The sequence below is a fragment of the Simochromis diagramma genome, unplaced genomic scaffold, assembly GCF_900408965.1.
Source record: "Simochromis diagramma unplaced genomic scaffold, fSimDia1.1 OVJJ01000031.1, whole genome shotgun sequence".
NCBI classification, from domain to species: Eukaryota; Metazoa; Chordata; class Actinopteri; order Cichliformes; family Cichlidae; genus Simochromis; species Simochromis diagramma.
Genome location: NW_024386983.1, coordinates 2,192,120 through 2,205,340, shown reverse-complemented (window position 1 = coordinate 2,205,340; position 13,221 = coordinate 2,192,120). Strand labels below are relative to the sequence as shown.

At 41.0% G+C, this 13,221-nt stretch overlaps 1 protein-coding gene across 5 annotated transcripts in view; it reads right to left on the bottom strand.

Annotated features, from left to right (window-relative positions):
- The window catches only part of si:zfos-464b6.2, a 106,551-nt gene that overhangs the window by 77,288 nt on the left and 16,042 nt on the right, over positions 1 to 13,221 (bottom strand). Inside the window, exons 5-10 of one of the 5 annotated variants that reach the window (XM_040039624.1) lie at positions 8,064 to 8,280; positions 5,725 to 5,840; positions 5,384 to 5,495; positions 4,308 to 4,509; positions 1,230 to 1,553; positions 185 to 732 (exon numbers count right to left, since the gene is read on the bottom strand). The exons of 3 other annotated variants lie outside the window; for them this stretch is intronic. In XM_040039624.1, coding sequence (XP_039895558.1) covers positions 600 to 732; positions 1,230 to 1,553; positions 4,308 to 4,509; positions 5,384 to 5,495; positions 5,725 to 5,840; positions 8,064 to 8,280 — 1,104 coding nt within the window. In that variant the 3' untranslated portion in view covers positions 185 to 599. Of the gene's footprint in view, positions 1 to 184; positions 733 to 1,229; positions 1,554 to 4,307; positions 4,510 to 5,383; positions 5,496 to 5,724; positions 5,841 to 8,063; positions 8,281 to 13,221 lie in introns of those variants that run through there. One more of the 5 variants, XM_040039623.1, reaches the window with a different exon arrangement.

The following is a 13,221-nucleotide window of genomic DNA, read 5'->3' as shown; positions in this document are numbered from 1 at the left end:
TACTATTACTAATGTGATATGATTAAAACATATCATTATTACAACTGACTGTCAGGAAATTATTTGTTTTTTTTACTGTTTCCTTTTTAAACATTGTGTATCTGTGAAGGCAATCAATTAGGACAGGAATCAAAGTAACTGGAACTCACTTCAGCCTGAAGTTCAGTGTTTTAATAGAGACTTTATTCTGAAAATATGTTTTTTATGACAAGTGTACTGGTCATAAAACACATTTACAACATTAATTTTTTTTATTTCATTGTAACTGATCAGACAGTGACTTCAAATAATAATAAAAACAAAACTAAAAACAAACAGTACAGTGATTTGCATTTGACATTTAAGCTATATAACCATGATCAAGCTTCACACATTTTTGTTTCAGTAGTCAAAACCAAAGTGGTAGCTCATCACTACACTTTATATTTTAGAGGATATAGTAGAAGACCTACTCTTCAAGAATTTGTTTATTTACTCCATTTTCCCAGAAAAACCCTCCATGAAAGTGATGCATGCAAATACTTATAATAACATAGATAAGTAAACAAATGTTGGTCAGACAAGTCTCAAAACTTGCAAGAAGGTTTTTCACAGTGAGTCTAGTGTGTGCGTGGTAGGAATCCGGTCTCTCTCAGCACTTTGTTCACAGCTGGTATGAAGTGGGCGCTGTAGTTCAGCAGTCTGCCATCATAAATCAACTTGTCTTTTGTCAGGTTCTTTTGTGTGGGAATTCTGCAGAAAGCAGAAACATAAAAGCAGCTCTTAAAGTAGAGTTCATAGTTTCCCTACATTAAAAGAGAGAGTCAAAAACTGCTAAATAAAAATATATGAGAATTTTGCACCAGCAAACATGGTGGCAGAAGTTTGCCTTACAGATAAAAGCACATTGATAAATTAATTATTATTTTTTACAATTTGGTTAAATACAGCAAACTTTCCAAGTTGTAATGCGATTGGATTGTAAATACATAATATACAATTTTCATACAATCATGAAAGTCCATAAATAAATTAAAAGTCACTGCTCAGGAATAGACACAAATCTGTTGTTAAAGAAAGTGGAAAAAGAAGCATTAGTGTGATCAACGTAAGGATTTAATCATGGGTGGATACAGTGAGACATGGAGGAATAAAATAACATTAAATGAGAAACAGAGTATCATGGGATTGGAAACAATTTTATTTGTTTTTGTAGCTACTAATGTGGAGGAATCGCTTCACTAAATTACCTTGTGTGGTACATCCGTGCTATGTTCCTGTCAATCCAGCACCAGCCATGCTGTGCGTTCAGCGCCCCATGAACAGTTGTGGAAAACACTGCTCGAGGGTTGACAATGATCTTGAAGTTACTGTGAGTCTCCGTAAAGATCGACTCTTTGTAGAGGTGAGCCAAGATGTTCAGACCAGGAACATTCTTCCAGTCTGCTTGTGGTGGCAGAGTTTGGGAGGCTGGAGGAGGCAACATGAAATTGATGGGGAATACGTGATTCTCAAACCTGTAGCACTTGTTGGCACCATATTTCTTCTCCAGCAGCGGCAACAACTCTACCAAGCTGGCAACAGAATAACAAGACAGTTATATCATGTAAAACCACTTAAGCATCACACAAGCAGTTAAATGATGATTAATCATAGCAGGAAAGGTTAAAACACTTTCAAGAATGTGTTGGAACAGTAACTTCTCTTCTGTATTTTTCTTACAAGGAGCCATTTTTTTTTTTTAAAGTAGTCTTCATCAATGGCGCTCCAGGCTGAAGATCTTAAATAGTTCTTCTTTGGACATTCATTGGACATTTTCAGTTCAATCCTTGTACCCTTGTTGGTTGTTTGAAATATTAGCAGTCTGGTTGTTGAGCTGATAGAACCATTGAATTAAAAAAATACCTGACACTTACAAAAATGTCTCTCCCTTTATCCTTCCTTATCTTCTGTCTAACTAGCCAGATTCTGAAGTACTGTAAATATAACAGGACACCTGCCTTCCTTCCAGCCTACTTTAACCCTCGAGTATTAACTCTACAGATGATACTGCTAAATCTAAAGCATAAAGTCTGTTTTGAAAATGTAAGGAGTAAAAAGTATAGGTATTTGTTTAAAAATTTAGGGAGTGAGAGGGCAAATATTTTCATAAAACGTACTCTATATGCATTTTTATGATTTTGCCTGTTGTATAGTGAACAACAACAAAGCTCGGAATAAGTATTCATCTCACATACCACTGAGAGATGGTTAGATTTCACACATACGTTTATAGTTAGATTTTGCATGTACATCTCTGAGGGTTATGTAATTTATGATTTTACCCATATTAGGAGCACTAAGCTTACATACATACATTGGCTGCACTACACCTAGGCGTGTTTAAAAGTTGCTTGTGCAGATCAAAGAGGAGATTGGGAACAGAAGAAGAATAATTAAGCGAAACTAAGGCGGAGGTCAGATTGATTGCAGAAATCAAACCAGATTAAAGGTCGTTATACAGAAATAGCATAAGCAGGCTATCACTCCAGACATGACCTCCTTCTCTTTCAGGAAGTTGGCTACAGCTAACCGCTTGCAGACTGTGGTTTTCTGATTGAAGGAGAGTCCATGTACATGTTTTATTTGAATTGCTTAAGCAAATAAGTCCTTAAAGATTGAATTGAGACTATGCCCCTCTTTTATCTCAGAAGAAAAGAACCCACAACAAGAGTAAAGGTTAAAAAGCTGTCAGAAAAACAAATACTCAAGTAGAGTATAGATAGCTGAATATTCTACTTAAGTACAGTAACAAAGTACTTGTACTTTGATAATTACTGTGATGGAAAATTTATGTTATTCTCATTTAAAGTGTTTAAATATGTGTATACTTAGTTGTGACACTGTAAAGGAAATTTCCACCGAAGAGTCTATAACTAGATGAACTTATTTCAGCCTCAGTAGTTGAAGAAAACAACTCCCTTTGCAGGTACTGATAATGCCAAGGGCACTAAACAACATACCTATTCCTCAGTTAGGTTTCATGGTGTACTGTGTGATGTGTGGTATGATCAGTGAGATGTGAGAGCTCCACTTCTGTTTCAGAGACTGCATGATGCCACCTCGTTCTCACTCTCTCATGCGCATGATAATAAATAGTGTTGTTTGCAGCTGACATCTCCATTACATTACCACCTCTGGTGTGGACAGATTTGGTGAAGGATAATAAGTCAGCTTATTTTTAAAGAAATTAAGTATTAAGTAGCGCACGACCGAACAGTAAAATGGAAACTTATTCCCGAGTTTGATTAGCTGTAGGCTACTTCAAATGAAGAAAAATGCCAAACGTTCACTGAACGTAATGAGAACCAGTTCTCACACAGGTACTACGGTGTACATTTTAGGACATCCTCAGGTCTCGGACAAAAAGCTGTCACGTCTCAGGTCTCAGAAATAAGCCGTCACTTCTCAGGTTTCAGAAAAACAGCCCTCAGGTCTCAGAAGCCTCCTGTAGGTGGCGCTGTTGTCAGGTCCCAGCCAGTGACTGTAGAAAACATGGATGACGCGACAGCCCTTCTTCCAATTGTACAAAAATAAAGCTAAATATCCCGCTTGTGGAGGCTGCCATGTGGCGTTTTTGAAAACAGAGTCTATGCGGTAGTGACTTGAGAGTAGTGACAGAAGTCCTAGACTAGGCCAACGTAGTAAAACCATACCGGGGTAGAAAAACACACAATAATAATGGATTGGATTTATATAGCGCTTTTCAAGGCACCCAAAGCGCTTTACAATACCACTATTCATTCACACACTGGTGGAGGCAGCTACAGTTGTAGCCACAGCTGCCCTGGGGTAGGCTGACAGAAGCAAGGCTGCCATATCGCGCCATCGGCCCCTCTGGCCAACACCAGTAGGCGGGAGGGTAAAGTGTCTTGCCCAAGGACACAACGACCAGGACAGAGAGCCCAGGGATCGAACCGGCGACCTTCCGGTTACAGATACGCTTCCCAACCCCCTGAGCCACGGTCGCCTCTAAATGCTATCAATCAATAATTGGACTCCTGACATCTTGGACCTCGAGATTATTTGAAGCACTTTGGGATCATCTTGACAGAGATCAGAATATAAGGCAGCAAACATCCAAATTAGAGCTTTGGAATATCTCTCAAAAAGCCTGACGAATTATTCTTTGAGACTACTTAAAAAAAAAAGATAAATACTGACTTTCAAGCTCACCAAAATTATACAAAGTGTTGTTGTTTTGTCTTATATTTTGTTTTTCCATGTTTTAGGATACACAGCTCATAGTTTCCATTTTCAAAATAAAACATGAAAATACACACACATACCTGGTGACTTTCTGGGGGAGTATGAGCTCATCTATATCATGTAGAGCCACATATTTGGACTGGTACATGTATCTGTAAAGGCAGTCATTAAGAGCCGGAATCTGACCAAAGTAGTGGAGTTCACCGGGACCAAGTGAAGGCTGCCAGTAACGAGACACTTTTAAATATCTAGACAGAGACCAAGGAATCACCTCCAATAAACCTGAGAAAAGATATTTGAAGCGGTTCAATGCCAGTAATTAAAGCTGCATATTACAACTACTACAACTCCAGCCACAAACTGAAATCAGTGAACTGGTGAAACACATTCTGGATCTTTTAGGTGAAGCAGATACATGAAAACCAAAAAAATGACCTGGTTTCTTTTGTCTCAGTTAAGAAGAAGAGGGTAACACGAGCAGCAACAGTGGCATGACTGAAAAAGTCCTTAATAAAACAATTTAGTATTTTTTGACTTGACTTAAAAAAGGACTTCAACATAATCCAAGAATTTATGCATTTTCCATGAAGGTTTCATTATTAGAACTGAACTGCTTGATTAAGTTAAAGACTCTATTGTAGATAAATCCACAGAGAAGTATCAGTTCTTTTAGGTACTTAGTTTGGCTCAATCTTAATGTTTCCAGCTGCAGTAAGTGCCAGTTTCTTTCAAAACCTTCAGAGAAACACATTACACACAAATATAAATTCAGTTTATAACCATGCATTATAAGCATTATAAGCATTATAAGCATTAGAAATATATTTCCTGTGAGAACTCATGCCGTCTTAATACTGAGGCCACAAAACAGCTCCACATGACCTGGTCTCTGTACTACACAGCAAATTCAAAATACACAGGGTAATAACTTTTTCTTGTCTAGACTCACTTGCACTAACAGTGGAAATCAGACTTTGTGGTCAGAAAAGGTTGGAGACATGGGAGAATCTGAAATATGTGCTTATCATCAACACACCTAGTTCTGAGGAAATTTTGGCAACTTCACTCAGTGTTCACTGTGGGAAAATGTCTTTAGCTGGTGATGTGAGGTCATTAGGAAAGACACACTCAGACATAAAACTATACCATACCCCACCTTTTTGTGTGTAGTAGTCCAGTATTCGTTGTGTTTCAGGACTGCAGCTGGTTTTATAGACAACCACTCTGTTCACTCCCAGTAACTGCAGCATCTCAAGACTCTGTACCAGCTACAATCCAACACAGATATTTGAGAAGGTTCAGACAACTGTAAGTATTAATATGCAAGGCAGGCAGAAAAGTCTTGCTTATCATTATTATAACTGTAAGGAATACTGGGAAAAAGATACATTTTCTGGTTTTATTTCTTCCTGTCATGGTCTGCATACTTTAGAAAACAAGTTTCAAAAATCTATTTTCTTCTGTCTTCTGAAAGCAAGAAAGCAAATGTCACTGTACCTGCAGCACGTTGGTAAAATTATACATGGTGGAGATGCAGACGGTGAAGTTGTAAGGAAAAGATTCTGTCTTCTCCTGCTGGTTCTTCACCTCTAAAAACACTTGGCTGGGATCATCTTAAGAGACCACACAAACATACACTTTTACCATTTCAATTTTGTTAAACGAACTCCAATACTTTTTGGGTTAGATTATGTTAAACACACATTTAAAATTGTTGACATTTTTGAGGTATCACTAACGTTATTGCCTGAATCTCATTTGTTCACAGGCTTTTGATTAGATACTGATCCATATGATTTAGTTGATATTTAACAAAATTAGTTGTTGGGGCAACACACTGTTAATCCGAATCCATCCATCCATTCGCTTCCGCTTATCCTTTCTAGGGGGCACTGGAGCCTATCCCAGCTATCATAGGGCAACAGGCGGGGTACACCCTGGACGGGTCGCCAGTCTGTCGCAGGGCTAAAACACTTAATCTGAATCATCAAATAGAAAACAAATAGTTCACTTAAAATGTATTGAAGTTATTTAAAGAATGGAATAAAACCCCATTTTTAAAAAAATGAAGTAAGTCTTTACCAGTGTTGGGCAAGTTACTTTGAAAAAGTAATTCATTATAGTTACTAGTTACTTCTTCAAAAAAGTAACTGAGTTCGTAACTGAGTTACAAGATTCTAAAAGTAATTAATTACTTGAAAAGTAACTATTGTGTTACTTTAAAAAAAAAAAAGTTTAACCCTCTGGGGTCCAGGGTATAATTGGCCATTTTTAACTACTTTTGATGTTTCCTCCACAGTTCACCTTTAAAAAATATTTATTTGCCTCGTTTGGTCTCATCCTTTTCAGCACAACCTCACGTGTCTGAATTTACAGTTATGTTTTTATTTCGACATACTGTATTAACACAATTGATCTAAAATCAGACAAAAAACATCAAATCAGAGTAGAAAAAGTTTTTTTACTGTAACAACCACAAACATGTTTAATGAATCATAATTTATAACTTTAAATGCAAATATAAATTATCAATATTAAAATCATACGCACAAGTTTTACAAACAACAAAGTTATTTGCAGCCATTTACCTTTTACCTTGATTTTTTTAAATAACCATTTCAAACTATTTATATAACAATCAGCTGTTCTGCATTCAATAAGATGCCACACACATTATTTGTGCCACTCCAAAATAAATAATTTCTGTCCACTATAAAGAAGAACATCACAGCCTGATACCTGCAGGTCTGACAGCAGCAGGTGTATCACTCCTGTTTCTACCTGGAGACAGCAGTCGCGTCATTGTTCTCACACACAACACAAAACTATCCACAACACTACACACTAACTACACAAGAAAACACATTAACTACACACCCAAAACACGCTAAACATCACAAATCTGTCACATCTCAAAACTCTCTCTCTCTCTTTTTCTGCTGTCTCTCTCTCTCTCGCACCATCACTCCTAAAACTTCCCCCTCTTCCTAAACAGCTAAATGTCATGATGCCATATCATTTTTGATTGGTCGACATGGTGCATTTTTCCACCAAGACGAAAGGGTAGGTTTTTTTTTTATGCTGTTTTTTTGCTCATAAGCAGAGAGTGCTTGCTAGTGCTGTCCTTAGACAATAAACGACATGAAACTATTGGAAAACCCCCCCCCCCCCGCCATGTATATATTGTTTATCATGACTCTGGTTTTACGTGGCCTATCAACACAATTTAAAAATTGGTATATGTCACCTTGTTGCTTTGTAATCTTGAAGTGGTCATGTGATTGGCTTACCACGACTACTTTATTCTTCCTCGGTCAAACAGCAGCACTCATGCCATTGTTTTTCCCCCTGAGCTCCAGGTGTTGTGCCAAAAAGCGATCGTCGGGCAGAAAGTGATTGCCGCCCATGGGAGCGCGCAGCTGCAGTAGCGGCCAGATTACTTACAGCTACGTCTGTGCATCTGATATAAGGTGCGGTAAGCTGAAGACAGCTTCAACCATCTGTTTGTTAAAAATTGTAACACGACCGCACCACATTTTCTTGTTAGTAACTGTAACGGCGTTGTAACCATAGGAATAGTAATTAGTTGGATTGCTCGTTACTGAAAAAAGTAACGCCGTTAGTAACGCAGTTATTCCCATCACTGGTCTTTACCTTATATGTATTAAATGTTTATATTAGGTTATATCACTTTTATATCAGTGAATTGGGACTAGATGTCTATTTGAAATCCATTTAATATTTGCTGAGATATTTTAATTTAAAGCAAAGGCCTGACCAAGAGACTGGCATTGCCATAAGATGCTCCCTAGCAAGCTTAGAATTCTGCCATTTACCTGTAGAGTTGGCAACAGCGGAGGTCACAGCAATAGAAGATGGTGTCTCACAGCCTGAGGGGATGGAGCACATGATGTCTGCTGTCCCATAGGCAAAACCAAAGTGATCCCTGTGGATGCTGGCAGAACCATTAGAGAGGAGGTGCTTCTCCTGGCAACGAAAGAGGCAGCGATAGGCCACCTTCTCACTCCGCAACACCAATGCAATGACACGAACCTGGCACAAGAAAGAGGCAGGAAAAGGCATGACGTTAATGGAAGGTAAAAGAAATTACAAGAGAAAACCATACTATTCAAATTAGTGTGACTATAAATATATAGGACTATCCTAAAATGCTTAAGCAGAGTTGCACAACAACTTAAACTTTTTGTTAACAAGAACATCTCATGTTCACATAAGTTAAGATGTAGGTAAGTGTAGTTTTGGTTCCTGCTAACTCTGAATTTTACTCACTTACTAAGAAATAAAGATAATTAAATTTTATAGAAGTTTCATTTTATGTGCTGAATATCAAACAAAAATCCAGAACTAAAGTTAAATATACAGTGGCTTGCAAAAGTATTCGGCCCCCTTGAACTTTTCCACATTTTGTCAAATTACAGCCACAAACATGAATCAATTTTATTGGAATTCCACGTGAAAGACCAACACAAAGTGGTGTACACGTGAGAAGTGGAACAAAAATCATACACCTTTCTTCTTTTGCTCTTGACGAAGGCGGTCACACTTTTCTCCTCTCCTCCTCTTCCTTAGCTTCCCTGCTTAGCCTCTTATGTGCTTATCTAGTCTCGTGTTTTTTTGTATTACTTTTTCCCTAGAACACTCTATCACAGTCTGTTCTCTAAAACCTAAAAGAGGAATTATGGATTTGATCAACTGGTCCCTGAATGCAATTGACACCCTTTTCTCAACGTGAAGTCTGGGCTCTGGTGAGCCCGAGTGTCCTGGAGGTACTTTCCCTGCCGGATACACGATGGATGGGTGGCAGAACTGGAGGATCGTGTGCCTGGCATGACTGTCGATAGAGGACGCTGAAGATATCTACCTATTCGGAACAATGGTAACAGGGTTCTTGCTGATCGGAGCTGGCTTGGCCCTGTCTTATCAAAGAATTAAGAAAGCGGAACCGGCTTTTCAAACCCCCACAAGGCTGCCCGCTGGGATTGAAACGATGGGAAGAGGCGTGAGTTTTCAAAATGGGCTCATTGAGTGCAGCACGGATAAGATCTTAGAGAAGCTTACGGCTGCCGTGAACACAGAATAACACCTCTGAGCGCAAATTGGATCACATCTTGGAGAAGCTCACTGTGGTTGTGAGTTCTCAGAATCTGCTCTTTGAGCACAAGAATGATAACATCACGGAGTGTAAGGTTGATAACATCATGGAGAAGCTCACGGCTCTCCAACGGGAGATTGAGAGACCAGTGTCGGACTGTTAGAACAGCTTTGAAATTCTCATGAGTTGTTCGCACTAAAGTAAAAACCACCGTCACTTCATGCGGCTATCCCTTCGACGCCAGCATGCGGTCTCAAGGCTGGAGCCGAACAAACACACCCTGATACAGACTGTGTTTAGACTGTTCTTCCCATTCTATGCAAGGCCACCTGGGTTGGCTGGAAGACTGTTTACTTAGCCTGGCAGGGCGAAGGACACTGTCTCAGCTGAACTCTGGACACACACACACAGACACATATATATACACATGCAGATGTACACTCATCCCCCCTTCCCCTCCAAACGCCTTCGACGCTTATTCCCCTCCGATGCTGCCGGTGGATCAAGGAGACCAGCGCATAGGCTGCAGGCCCGGATGCACTGTCTACATTGGCTGTCTCTCACCCTTTACCCATCCCTGTTGCTTGTCATGTGTTTCTTTGGTGTATTAAGGTTTTTTTCATGTGCTATGTGCAGAGGTGTTTTTTTCTGTTCTCCCTGTTAGAGCACAGTCTGGGGTGGGGGAGTTATTTTTTTTCCCCTTATCTTTCCTCATGTGGTGCATTTTCCATTGTTATACCTCTCTGACCTGTCTTCCCCATGTGATGTTTTTGTGTAATGTATGTGTGAAGAGAAAACTATTTAGAAGATAAAGAAACACACAACTCAGATATCTATTTTTTACATGCGCATGGGCAGTTAACGGTCCGATCCGCTTTGCACTCATGTGCGCAACAGATGAGACACAGAAAAACTGCCCAGGGCTTCCAGAACGTCGTTTATTTATACTGAAAAGCAAGTCTCCACAGCAGTAGGAGTGTCATGTATGGAACTGATAATTTTTCCTTAAAAGGAAAAAGAGACCGTTAGCTTGCCTGTTAACAAAGGAGGTATTATGTATAGAAAATGCAGACATTTTCCATAAAAGGAGAGAAGGAGAGGTCTTCTGTTTAAAACCGGATGTCACCACATTCCTTTTACACATATGGCTTCAATCTATCTCTCCCTGTGTTGGCTCCAATTCACAACCTCTTCTTCCTTTAATAAAGCTACAACTAAGCATAAAAACAAAATTAAAAATCTTTCATCAGTATGTATGGTTGGAGGGTAAGATGGCGCCGCCATCGCGTGCAATAGGTCGCCAGCCTTAACACGAAATTTCCCACTTGTGGGACTAATAAAGGTATCTTATATCTTACATGATCCCAAACATTGTTTACAAATAAATAACTGAAAAGTGGGGTGTGCATAATTATTCAGCCCCCTGAGTCAATACTTTGTAGAACCACCTTGTGCTGCAATTACAGCTGCCAGTCTTTTAGGGTATGTCTCTACCAGCTTTGCACATCTAGCGACTGAAATTCTTGCCCATTCTTCTTTGCAGCTCCACAACTGCTCTGTGACGGCCTCAGAGGTTGTCTAAGATAATATTGGGAGCAATAACACAGTGAAAACCAAAGAGCACACCAGACAGGTCAGGGATAAAGTTATTAAAGCAGGCTTAGGCTACAAAAAGATTTCCCAAGCCTTGAACATCCCACGGAGCACTGTTAAAGCGATCATTCAGAAATGGAAGGAGTATGGCACAACTGTAAACCTACAGAGACAAGGCCGTCCACCTAAACTCACAGGCCGAACAAGGAGAGTGCTGATCAGAAATGCAGCCAAGAGGCTCATGGTGACTCTGAACGAGCTGCAGAGATCTACAGCTCAGGTGGGGGAATCTGTCCATAGGACAACTATTAGTCGTGCACTGCACAAAGTTGTCCTTTATGGAAGAGTGGCAAGAAGAAACCCATTGTTAACAGAAAACCATAAGAAGTCCTGTTTGCAGTTTGCCACAAGCCATGTGGGGGACACAGCAAACATGTGGAAGAAGGTGCTCTGGTCAGATGAGACCAAAATGGAACTTTTTGGCCAAAATGCAAAACGCTATGTGTGGCGGAAAACTCACACTGCACATCACTCTGAACACACCATCCCCACTGTCAGATATGGTGGTGGCAGCATCACGCTCTGGGGGTGCTTCTCTTCAGCAGGGACAGGGAAGCTGGTCAGAGTTGATGGGAAGATGGATGGAGCCAAATACAGGGCAATCTTGGAAGAAAACCTCTTGGAGTCTGCAAAAGACTTGAGACTGGGGCGGAGGTTCACCTTCCAGCAGGACAACGACCCTAAACATAAAGCCAGGGCACCAATGGAATGGTTTAAAACAAAACATATCCATGTGTTAGACTGGCCCAGTCAAAGTCCAGATCTAAATCCAATCGAGAATCTGTGGCAAGATCTGAAAACTGCTGTTCACAAACGCTGTCCATCTAATCTGACTGAGCTGGAGCTGTTTTGCAAAGAAGAACTGGCAAGAATTTCAGTCTCCAGATGTGCAAAGCTGGTAGAGACATATCCTAAAAGACTGGCAGCTGGAACTGCAGCAAAAGGTGGTTCTACAAAGTATTGACTCAGGGGGCTGAATAATTATGCACACCCCACTTTTCAGTTATTTATTTGTAAAAAAATGTTTGGAATCATATATGATTTTCGTTCCACATCTCACGTGTACACCACTTGTACGCTGTAATGTGACAAAATGTGGAAAAGTTCAAGGGGGCTGAATACTTTTGCAAGCCACTGTATAAAAGTTGCAGTTTTATGTCATGTTGGGATTTATTTTTTATCTGCGAGGCTAATATCTCATAACTAGTATCACATTTTTTTTGTCTTTTACTGCACACAGTATATCGTAGAATAGTTTTGGATTCTTTCTGATACTAACAGATATGAGCACAGAGCATTCTTCTCTGTGGAATGTAGCCAAGTCCGTAAATCAGGTGTTCGGAGCCGGCATGCACTATATACTCCTTTTTTAATTCTACATGCCTAATGGAGGGCAAGGTGTGGTTGTCATGGTAGCAGGAGCATTGCTGGCAGAAGGGTGAAGTGGCGTCTCCAAATAAGGAGATGCCCAGAAAGTTGTAGAAGAAGAAACGTGAGCCAATTGGATGATGTCACTACAGAAACTAATACAGTCCACATGGTTTTTACTGCCCTATGCATCGCCAAGAAAACGGTTTGGGGGTGCTTCGCCTCCATGCTGGGGCTCTGGCTGGGCCTTGGGGGCTTCGGTCCTCGTCGGTGTGTCACCGAGGTTGTGGGCGGGTGGGTGCACGGGGGCTCAGCCCTGGCGCAGGGGGCCTCTTGTGCATCGGCCTAACTGGGGGGCTCTTCAACTGGCGGGGAGGTTGTTCCATCCTTGCAGGAGTCCACTCTGCAGGTGGGGGAGAGACATAGGAGAGGTGGAGAATAAACTTAACCTGGGTGTCTGTTGTCTTGTGTAGTCTGGGAGATGATTGAATGTTGGGGTGGGTACAGTTTCCTCTGCGGTGGGGTGGGGTGGGGTGGGCTGCCCCGGGTCCTGTGGGGCTTGGCGGTGCTGCTGCCATAGGCCCCGGTCTGGATGGGCCTGGGCTCCCTTGCCTTGGTGGGTACCAGAGGACGAGGGTGCCTACTGGGGTCAGCGGGGGAGCTGGCCCTAGGGAGGGGCATCCTCCCCTCCCTTCTTTTCCTCCCCATCCCGGCTACCTCCCTCTTCCCGCTCCACCACACCCACCCTCACAGGTAGGGCCTTGGGGTGCGGGTGTGTCACCAGGGTGCAGGGGAGACATTCCCCCCCCCCCTTGTCCTCTTCTGGCCACCTGTGCCTCAATTTTATCTCACAACTTAGA